The sequence below is a fragment of the Chiroxiphia lanceolata genome, chromosome 4, assembly GCF_009829145.1.
Source record: "Chiroxiphia lanceolata isolate bChiLan1 chromosome 4, bChiLan1.pri, whole genome shotgun sequence".
In the NCBI taxonomy this organism is placed as follows: Eukaryota; Metazoa; Chordata; class Aves; order Passeriformes; family Pipridae; genus Chiroxiphia; species Chiroxiphia lanceolata.
Window position 1 is genome coordinate 38,360,372 of NC_045640.1, and position 11,732 is coordinate 38,372,103.

The window sequence follows — 11,732 nt, forward strand, 5'->3', positions numbered from 1 at the left end:
CCAAGCCTAAACAGTATCACAGGTTGTGAGCACATGCATTTTGGTGGCTCCTAACTGTTCCTCTTTGTTGAGCCATGCTGGCAACATCTTACTTCCTGAATGTTACCTTGGTGCTGTGATTAGTCATAGGGGGAAAAACCTCACTCACCAAAACAGTGTCTAAACCTAGCGTACTGTGGGACAGAGATGGACAGATAAAGGCAGATTCAAGCAAGATAAATTCCCTCTAATTCACAAAAATACTAAAGAGAACTGATGGACGAGGTGGCCTTTTGAGCAGCATGGTTTTGTGGCCAAAGCTCAGCTGGAGTTGAAGCTGGCCAGAACTGTGAGGGACAACTGAAAGATTTTTTTTAAAAATACATTAACAGCAAAAGGCATTGCAGAAACAACACTGGGCTGTTACAGGATGATGATGGTTACCTCAGAAACAGGGACCTTGACTAGGCAGAGATGTTTAATGCTTTCTTTGCCTCTGTCTTCAACACCGATGATGGACTAAGGGGATTCCAATGATCAGCTCCTGGTTGACCCTGAAGCTGTATGGGATCTGCTTCTCCAGCTGGATCCCTAAAAATCTATGGGGCCCGATGGAATTCATCTGAGAACACTTAAAGAGCCAGCTAAGGTCATCACAAGGCCTCTCTTGGTGATTTTGAACGGTCTTGGAAAGCTGGAGAGGTCCCAGTTGACTGGAAGCTGGCTAATATTGTTCCAATTTTCAGAAGGGCAAGAAGGATGACCCTGGAAACTACAGGCCTGTCAATCTCACTTCAGTGCCTGGTCAAGTTATGAAGAAGATTATTCTTGGAGGTGTTGAAAAACATCTAAAAGATAACGCAGTCATTAGTTACAGTCAGCACAGGTTCATGAGGGGAAAATCCCGCTTGTCAAATTTGATTTCCTTTTATGACAAGGTAACCCAAGGAATTGATCAAGGGAAGTCAGTCAGTGTAATCTTTCAGGATTTCGGTAAAGTTATCAGTGCTGTTTCTCACAGGATCCTTCCGGACAAAATGTCCAGCACACAGCTGGATAAACACATGATGTGGTGGGTGAGCAATTGGCTCACGAGTCAAGCACAGAGGGTAATAGTGAATGGGGTGACATCAGACTGGTGATCTGTCACTAGTGGGGTTCCACCAGGCTCCATCTTGGGCCCTGTGCTCTTCAACATCTTTGTAAATGACTTGGATGCAGGACTGGAAGGGATACTAAGTAAGTTTGCAGATGATACAAAATTGGGAGGCGCTGTTGACTCCCTTGAAGGCAGAGAGGCCCTGCAGAGAGACCTCGACAAATTAGAGGGCTGGGCAATCACCAACCATATGAAGTTCAATAAGGGAAAGTGCTGGATTCTGCACCTGGGATGGGGCAACCTCAGATGTACATACAGACTGGGGTATGAGATGTTGGAAGGCAGTGCCACGGAAAGGGATCTGGGGGTCCCGGTTGATGGCAAGCTGAATATGAATCAGCAGTGCCCTGGCAGCCAGGAGGATCAACTATTGGTAAGAAAATTTCACTGTCCAACCACCCAGTAGACACTCTGGCAGTCACACCTGTGCTACCTGCAGACTGTGGCCCCTTTGCAGTGGGCAGCTCCAGTGAGTTGGCAGGTGCCGCGCTTGACTCCCTGCACACCCCACACTCACACATTCAGACCAGGTTTCCTTACTGGCTCAGTCCTAGGTTTCCCACAACACTTTCAGACATTTGGATCCTTCAAATAGTTTAATCTTGGTGCAATTAAGTAAATAATAAAATAACAGCTCAACTTGGATGCCTCTGAGGGAGGGACCCTGAACAAAGGAAACTCTGGGCTTTTATACCCTCAGAGTCTAAACTTGGGAAAGTCTGGGCTGCTGTCTTCTGTGCTTGTGTCTCCGAGTGTCCCCATGCCCTTTGCTATGCAAAGGGTCTGCAGTTCAGTTCATGGCCTCTTGCCTGGGGTACCTGCCACACAAAGCTCAATCTGTAGTTTGAACTGCAGCTGCATATTCATTAACACTGTCTCCGGGGGTACATGAGGCAAAGCATCAACAGCCGGTCGAGGGAGGGGATCGTTCCGCTCTGCTCTGCACTGGTGCAGCCTCACCTTGAATATTGTTTTGGGCACTGCAATATAAGAAAGATATTCAGCTATTAGAGAGTGTCCAAAGGAGGGTAACAAAGATGGTGAAGGGCCTTGAGGGAAAGCCATATGAGGAGCAGCTGAGGTCACTTGGTCTGTTTAGCCTGGAGGAGACTGAGGGGAGACGTCATCACAGTATGAAACTTCCTCGTGAGGGGAAGAGGAGGGGCAGACACTGATCTCTTCTCTGTGGTGACCAGTGACAGAACCCAAGGGTGCCTGAAGCTGTGTCAGGGGAGGTTTAGGTTGGATATTAGAATAAGGTTCTTCACCCAGAGGGTGGCTGGACACTGAAACAGGCTCCCCAGGGAAGAGGTTACAGCACCAAGCCTGATAGGGTTCAAGCATTTGGACAATGCTCTCAGGCACATGATGTGACTTTTGGGCCTCTCCTGTGCAGGGTCAGGAGCTGGACTTTGATGATCCTTCTGGGTCCCTTCCAGCTCAGAATATTCTGTGATTCTATGTTTCTATTTTTACACTAATCTGCAGCAGACATTTGTTTTCCATACTTAAGGAGGAAATCTACCAATTAAATATAACTGTTACCAGACTTGGAGTCCTTCTCTCAGATTATATGGCCTAGTTACTGCAAAAAGCATCCCACTCCCACCACCCCCCCCCAAGGTAGAAGTCAAACCTATTAATGTAACAGCTTAGCCTGCCCTATTTCCACTTGGCAGTCTCCCGTAATGCTGATTTAATATCTGACAAAAATAGGACAAAGACGCTGTCATTTTTCATTAGAGAAAGTCAGCTTAATACAAGCAATTTTGACTCTGCTGAGCTTGGGTTAGGGAAGGTGAATGCTGCTTGGCCGTGTAGCAAAAAATCCACATATCTACTTCTGGATATGTCTTTCTCTCAAGGCTGTCGTCCTGATGACCCACTGAGTCTTTTCCAATGACTAAATTTACTAGCACCAGAGTTCCTACTACTTCAGTTTAGCTACCCATATCTTATTTCACCACATTTAAAACTGAGAGTTAATTATTTCCTAGATTTTGATTTTAAAGAGGAATTTATTACATGCTATTTTTAATACCCCACCATTTGGCCACTAAGCAGCACAAATTACCACTTATGTTTTGTTTTGGTTTTTTTCCCTCCAAAAACAAATTACAGCCTACCCAGTCCATGGCATTAATTCCAATTTCTGTGGTCTTACTAATGTTTTCTTCATTAGATACTGCAACAGATGAATAGTTTTGCCTGTATGATTCCCAAAACAGACACAATTACTGGGTTTTGTTACATTATGTTACCTAAGTGTGCAGCGTCACCTTTCATCCTAGGCTAAGGATCCTGACAAAGGTTCCCTGGATACTCTAGGTCCCTCTTCTTCTGCAGTGGGATTCCTGAAAAGCAAATGCCAGGTCTAGCTTAAGATCTTTGATTTTTCATCTGTTCAGTTGTTTTACATTACTCACAAATGGTAACACTTGGGGCAAAAACAGGACAAAAGGAATCTTGTCACATTCATAAAAAAATAGTGCAAACCTGCTCTTTATAGAGGAGTAGACATTTACATAACGAATAAACTTGAGATAATAATGAGTTCTTTACCTAACTTAATACAAGCGATCTTAATGACAAGAGAGTTCAAGAAACTTTCAATGCAATCTATATATGTATACATAAATTGTAGGTATTATGGAGGTTCTCTTTTTTTCCATTTCTTCACATTATTTGCTTTGTGGTCATTGATTCTGCAACATAACTCGAAGCATTTGTCAAATTATTTCCCTTTTAATATGACAGGGATTGGGGTTTTTACACTCTCCCAAGGGTGATAGATTTTTACAGGTTTTTTCCAAGCCAGTTTAGATGAAAGCACACATTAAAAAAATTAGCATTTAATATCTCAAAACATTTTGCCTATTACTGTTGCTAGCAACACTGAAGATTACTCTAATAAGTGATGCTTACTTTCCACAACGGCAGTAGTTTGGCTATAGCAAGCTCACTAGCTCACTGTGCACAGATTTCAAACAGAACTTGTTGAGCACAAAAAATTTGCCAAGGTGTTAATTTCTGCTGAATGTTCTATGACAAGTAGTGACTTATTATAGCTTTGATTCGAGAAGGCAGCGTGGCTACATCTAGCCCTGCACCTGTATGGAGCTTTTCATACCCAGGTGATGAATGATGGTGTTGAGCTTCCAGATAATACCAGAGCAGCAGAACCGATGCAGTGCCCTTTGCGTTAGGTCTCATGCAATTATGGAAAGGCAAACAACTCAAAAAGTGACCAACATATAGATACAAAGCAATTGGAGAGAGATTATTTTGTTATTTAATCACCCGTGTACCACCATGTTTTTAGCAAGTTCAGACAACTTGAATACCTTCACTACTGAACACCACTCTCCCTGTTACATCAGATTTACCATCCTATTTTTACTCCTGCCTTTCCACCAGTAATTTTATCAACTTCAAATTCCTATGTCTCAGTTTCTCTTCTAAACACACTTGCCATTATTCCTGAAGGGAAAGTGAAGAATTTCCTCTGGGATATACACCACAAAGAATCTAATTTAAACCACAATAACACTTCAAGTTCAGTCTGCAACTTGTCATTAAGATCTCAGTGACAGTCCAGCCAAGCTATACAGGATATTAGCAGTTCTTAAAGTGGGGCAGAAGAGGTGTCACCAGAAAGCTCAAAAATGTCCATTCAGCTTTTTTCTCTTTTTTTTCTAATGCTTCTGCCTCCACATCATAAATTCTCCACCTTCTATTGTCCCTGTGGGAATTATAATGTTTAAACTTGGCAGTCAGTGAAGGCCCATAGCCCCAGCTGCAAGCCCATCATCTGGTTTCCTGAAGCAGAAGGACGTGCTAGAATCGCCACCTGCAGTAGGGCACTCAGCAAAGCCTCCTCTCCTGCTCCAAGGGCAACCACTCATCCCTCACTCTGGCATGGCTGCTGTGACATCTGGCAGCAAGGACAGCTAACAGCTAACTGTCCTGGCCGGGAGATGAGAGTATAAATGTCTAAGGGTGGGAAACTGACCTCAAAAGCTCCTATTAAATTATAGAGCACTGAAAGCATGTCTAGTATAGGAGATATGCATGCTGTCAAGGGGTGGTAGGAGGAAGGAGACAGTTGTCCAACCTTTTAAGCCACCCAAAAAAAGCCCTGGGAACACAGTACAGAAGGTCTGAGAACTGTTGACAAACAAATATGATGGGAACAAAAGCCCACTAAAAACATGCCGCTTACAGACACAAAAAATTAAATACCTTCAATATACAAGAAGCCCATCAGTGGCTTAGGTGCAGTGGCTATGGGAAATACTGAAAATACTGTAATGCTTCAAATCTGAAGCACCATGTTCCCAGATATGAGGCCAAGTAGCCCATGCCAAATTTTCAGGAAGTTCTCCTCATTGTACACATGAACAGGACAGAACATGGAATTTATTTTGTGGGTTTATCAATCTCACCACCACATTTCTGACTTGTGCAAGGTCAGCCACATACTTCCAGCAAATCTTTTACTACCTTACTAATACCCTTCTGGAGCATAGGAACACACTGGACACTCTTCCTTACTATGTCCTTCATATGGACAAATGAATAGAGTAATTTGTACTTCGTCAGATTCAGAGAGTTAAAGTTGACTTATAGTACATTTACTCCAAATATGCTTTCAATTTTTCAGTAATGAATCTTTCTTTACTGTTTTGGTCCTATGGTTCTGCCTACTGTACTACCTACTCCTTGACAACACCAGCTTTTAAGGCTGTGCCTCTGAGGCAGATCGTTAGTGACACACCTTGCTGGAGACCAACAAGTACCATAGCTGAGATCCCTACAGCAGTGATCTTCTGATGAATGGCCTCAAAGGTGTGATTGGCTCATAGTGCAGGGTCAGGAGCTGGACTTGACAATCCTGATGGGTCCCTTCCAACTCAGCATATTCGCTGAATCTATGATTCTCAGTCAATTCCTGCTGCCTCCAAAACTGTGACCCCTTGACCAGAAGAGCAGAAGGTATCAGAAGACATCCAAGAGACACCACAACATGCTAATTAAATCAATGATTCTACCTAATCTTTTATCACAGCCATAAACAATAGAGTCCTTGCCTAAATATTCAGTAACTTTGCAGTCCTTACTATCAGATAGCATGCAACCTTACTTACAAAAAAGCTGATGTTGATTTAAAGACTCTGAGGACAGACATTAATATATTTTTATTGCTTCTATTTGGTTTAGATTGAAAACTGAAAGCTCGTATAGATAAGAGTGATTTTATTGTCTTTGGATATTTCTGATAATGCAAATAAATACTTTACCTCTCCCTCCAAATCCCACAGCACTTTTTCCTCAAATGGATTCTTGGAGAAAGTTCCACAGCCGGGTTACCTGGAGAAGACTTTTGTCCTCCCAACTTCTACATATGCTTTCAATGAACATAGCATCTATGGGAATCTTCCATGAGAAAGAAAGGTCTTATCTCCAACTGTCTGTATTACTGTTATTACTTCTTTGTTCTCTCATTTCCTTCCTAAACAGCCACTTCTCCACTTTATTTTGAAAACTCTCTGTACATTAATCTTTTTAATTCTCCAAAAGAACTCTGAAATCTTTTATCAGTAAAAAAAAAAACATAACAGTATTTGAAGGAATAATTTTTTAAAGGTACATAGTCATAACACTACAAGGTCTTCAATATTACCTATTGTCTGCTGCTGTAAGCAGGAAAAGATTCAAGGTTACAACTAAAAAAGAATAACACGGCAGATCCTTTGATCTTTAATGTTTCGGTGTTATTAAAAAGTGACAAGTGTTACAGTGCAGAGAGGGAAAGGGTACTGCCGAGGTTAGCTAAAAAAAGCTAAATTCTATTTTAAACTGGCACTGTCTGAGGAGGAATTTTATACTTGTTAGCTAGAGCTTTCAACACAAGCAAAGGGAGGAGGGTGTTGTACAGGAAGAAGAATTAATCTGTCATCTTTGGCTTAACAAACTTTCGGGCAACTAACAACAGAGCAAACACACACATTTGTATAACTGAACAACATGCACAGCATTACATTTTAAAGAAACAGTTAAGATTAAACTCCTACTTCCCACATCCTGAAGCTGTACCAACACACCAGTCTGTTTCCAGGTGTTGCAGGGAGCACACCACAAGATACAAGCCCACCTCTTGGGATCAGCTCTGCCTCTCCTAGCATAGTGCAGGGCATGCAAGTCCTAATCTCTGGACATATTGGGCTCTGACAGCTCTCCAGAAATATGCCGTGAAGCACTGCTAGCAGGGAATGCAATCATTACTGCTTAACTACTATTCCTTACCTGAGCAGCTTCTGAGGTGGAAGGCACTCCAAACCAAAACACAAATTTAGTAATAACGATACTGTTTCCCAGAAAATGATGAAGCAGCATGTGTTGCCCACTCCCATACATATCACAACAGCAAGTAAATAGCTGATCTAGCTAATGAACCACATATTCTGTTTAGATTTCATGATTGTCAGTGTTTACTCAATATGATTATATTTGTTCTCAACAAAGACTGAATTATTTCCTGAGACGGCTGTCATGGGTATTTCCTCCTCCAGTTAAGAGAGGGTAATCAAGACGGAATGTTGCTTTATCAGGGGCTGGACTGTAAAAACTCTTCCAATCCCTTTACTGGCATACACACCAGACAGAAAAGATTTCTGAATTAGACCTCACATGGGAATGGAAGTAGATAACAAGGGTTCAGCCCAAAAGTCTCCAAGTAAAAGCATTTAGGCTCATAAGAAAGGACAGCATGATTCATTACAGCACCTGAGTAAGCTGATGAAGCATATGCACCATAGGGCAGCAATACTTCAGTTGGCACCCCAGAATAAGCATCTGAAGATGGTCACTGCCCTACACAGCAATGCAATCACAACTACTTTTTTTCCCCAGATTGTCACTTTGCAGGTCTGTTTACAGCCCTTTCCTGAGCATGAAAAGTAACTTGACTGCTTTTGATGCAAAATATCTTCTCCCTGACATTTTCTTGGGAGGTATGCAAATAAATTCCTGAAGATTTTTCTTCACACAGAAAAGCTCATGTTGTGTCTAGAAGACCAGATTACAGAAACTTCACCATTTAGTAAACTGCTTATCTCCAAAACAACCACTGTGGCCTACTACCTCAGCAGTAACTGCCAAGATACAGCAAACGGTAACAGCTTCAGAAGACAGAACATTTGCTGAAGGAGTTCGAAGTAATTTCCAGTTTTTGAAAGCAAGAGTTCTGTCAGTTCACTTGCCTTCCACAATTATTGAAAGCAGCACACTAGAGAGGGCCAAGATCATTAGCAAACACATCTTAAAAGATGCCTTTTTAAGATAATCACTGGAAAATTTTATGACTTTTCCAAGATTATTTTAATCTTGGCTAATCTTACTTCAAGTAGATCTCCTTAAGTCCAGTTACATTCCTGAGCTCTAAAACATCTGGTGAAAACGGAAGAAGCACTTTGACTTCTTCTGAGACCCTGGTGTCAAAGGGTCAGATTATTCTCACCTGACTAATACAAGGCCACGGCAAGACTTGCTCTGCAGATTTCTTCTGACATCCTGAAGCTTTTCTGGATGCACTGCCCACCTAACACCTCACCATTTCGGGTTGGAAGATCTGCACCGCCAGCTGGATAAAGCCTTTTGGCTTTCCGTGCGCTGTTTTTAAATCACCTGATCTGCTGCTTCTCCTTGGCAAAGCCTGCCCTTTGGTTAGTAAAGCGCCAGGAAGCCGATCCGCGGCGGGTAGGTGAGTTGGCGAGGGAACACCTGCACCCTTTGTTGAACCTCTAGGGAGACCTTTGCAGGACACTTACACGCAGCGGAAATCGGCGCAGGTATTTAGGGATGGAAAAACCCCAAAGGGGAGACGAACCCACAGGTTTCGGGTGCCCAGGGCACCGCCGGCGGGGAAGTCCCGGGGAGTGAGGGAAGGGCCCCGGCGGGACACTGCCCGCAACACCGCGCCGGCGGCGAGCACCGGGTGGGCGGGGGGCAGTGGCGGCCCCGCGCCGGGTGGGGCGGCGCGGATCGGACACCGGGGATCGGACATCGCCCGGGCTGGGCCGCCGGAACACGGCTTCCCCGATCCCCGCCGCGGGCAGCTCCACGGCGCGGCGCCGCCCGGGCTCCGGGGGCCGGATGAGGCCGGCCCCGCCGCTTCGCGCTCCCCTCTCAGGCCTGCAAGGCTCCGCAGGCCGCAGCCCGGGCAGCCGCCCCCCGCCCGCCCGCAGCCGCCGCCGGCCACAGCCCGGGCGGGGTACCCGCCACCCGCTCCGTCGCGCCCGCCCCGGCGCGGCCGCGCACTCACCCGCGTCCGTCCCGGGAGATCCGGCTCCTCGGCGCGGGGCGACAGCGAGGACCAGAGCAGCAGCAGCCCCAAGAAGCTGCCCGCCAGCAGCACGGCGCGCAGCAGGAAGCCCAGCTTCAGCCGCATCCTCTCGCCCGCCCTCTGCCTCCCGCCGCCGCGCACGCAGCGCCCGGCCCCGCGCACCGGCCGCCTTCCGCCCCCCGCGGCACGGCACGGCCCCGCCGCCGCTCCCCCGCCTCCCCCGGCCGCCGCTGCTCTCCGGCAGCCGCCCGCCTGCGGAGGCTGTCCTCCCGCCGCCGCACGTACAAACTTTCTTTTTTTCTTTTTTTTTTTTTTTTTTCTGTTTCTCCCTTTTTTTTCCTCCCTCCCCCGCTCCGCCCCGGCAGGCTCCCCGCTGCGGGCTGCGCGCCTGCCTCCCCGCCGGGCGCAGCGACCGGGGTGATGCGGAGCAGGAAGTGGCCGCCGCGGCAGCCGCGGTTCCACGTGGCCGCCCCGCACCGGGGCGGGGGCGCCTCGCCCCGGGCCGCCGCTCGCTCCTGCCCCCGCCCCGGCCGCCCCTCCGGGAGTGCGCTCCCGCGCACCTGCTGCCGCCCGCACCGCGGCTGCACCCCGCCGGCAAGGGGGAGGAGTGGGACAGCTCGAGTGGGGCTTGGGCTTTCCCAGCTGGGTGGGCAGCGCTGCTCGGGCACCGACTATTAAAAATTAAGGTGCAAACGCTTAACTTGAAGGGTTGTCATAGGCGTAGGGTAACACAGGCCCATTAATTGCGTGCAGCCTGGGCAGAGTAGCACTGGAAAGGCAACAGATTTTTCTTGCGGATAGCAGATTAAGTACAAGATTACAGAGATGCTATCAGCCCCATAGCTTGTGTGTGTTTTGCTACTAATTTTCTGCACTAAAAGTTAGGCATCCTATTTCCTCCTCTGGAGAAATCTGACACGTGCACGCACACACACAAACATGATAATGTAAGCTCTGCACAAAGCAGAGTGATGCAAGAATAATAGAATTTAATACTTTTGCCTTTTCTGTGTATTCAGTATTATCCGCTTGCTTTGATGATTTTTAGTTCTAATTCTTGCGCGCACTGGAACGATATCGGATCCAAGGATTCTGAATATTAACTTTCAATGATAAGGAGTATAGAAATGAAACAGGATATTACACCCCGAACAGGATCACTTTGGAGGAGAAAAAATCCCCACACCTAAGTGACCTTTGTAGCTGGACACACCTAAACACGGAAGTCTTTGTTTATTCGTATAACTTGTGCTATAGCCCTGTGTGCTTTTTTTTCTTCCCCATTCTGTAAGATCAAGGTATGAGACGTAGACAAATGCGATGTTTAAGGCATGGGCAACAGCCCTAATCCTTACAGGTGTTTGCACAGCCTTGTGACTTTCACAGGTCCTCAGAACTGTTTTCCCCAAACCCCCTCCCTGTTTGCAGTTGCAGTAATTAGACAAACATCCCAACACAAAGGTTTAGGTGGCTGTTTTCAGGTAGGTAACAGCATCTGCACAGGGCTGGGAGGGATTGGGGTTTTTTGCTGGGAAAGACGTGAGTTGAGGTCCCCAGCTCTGAACAGATCCCTTGGCTTCCTGATCCTGGAAGGAAAAGGCAAGCTGGGGCTTTAAACTGTGGAGCTCTGTAGGCTGTCAAAGAAGTATAGAAGTGTTTTCCCCATCTCTTGTTTCATTCCTTTCTGGAGACCTTATGGCAGCAAACGGTGCTCTTTCCTCATGTTGTTTCATTCTCCATGTTTGGGATCCCTTTTTAGTCTCCTGTGCTGTTGCTCTCAGCACATTCAAGAAGAGTAAAACAAAAAAAGAAGTTACACTTAGCACTGCATGGAGGGTACGGTAAAACTCGCTACAGCCATGGGATGTGATACCACTGCTGCTGCTTCTCAGAGCTGAGAGTGACAGGGACAGAGCTCTCTGCATGCCAAGTCGATACGATGAAAACTCACATTTGTAAGGCTGCCTGCCAAAACTGGGTTTGAGGGTTTTTTTATGTGAAGGTGTATGTTCTGTTGAAACCCACAGGCAAACCACATATCCATCATTATCACAGAGAGCTGCACACTAGAAGATGACCAAGAGTTTTGTTGCTTTTGTTTTAGATACCCAAAGTCTTGCTGTCAGTGTATTCCCCCATTAGTTGTCTAAGGACAGTGGCTTCTGTACACGGCATTTTAAAAACTCTGCATTTTACCCTGAAAGAGAAGAAGTTGAAGACCACTGGGAGGCAGTACGGGGCAATGGAGAG

General features: G+C 46.1%; 1 protein-coding gene across 4 annotated transcripts in view; it reads right to left on the bottom strand.

The window, feature by feature from the left end:
* The window catches only part of GALNT7 (polypeptide N-acetylgalactosaminyltransferase 7), a 77,108-nt gene extending 67,520 nt beyond the window's left edge, over positions 1-9,588 (bottom strand). For all 4 annotated transcript variants that reach the window (XR_004356835.1, XM_032686481.1, XM_032686479.1 and 1 more), the window contains exon 1: positions 9,462-9,588. Coding sequence is in view for 3 of the 4 variants with exons in the window: in XM_032686481.1 (XP_032542372.1) it covers positions 9,462-9,587 (126 nt within the window). In the remaining variant the exon portion in view is untranslated. The remainder of the gene's footprint in view (positions 1-9,461) is intronic.
* Positions 9,589-11,732: the final 2,144 nt, after the last annotated feature.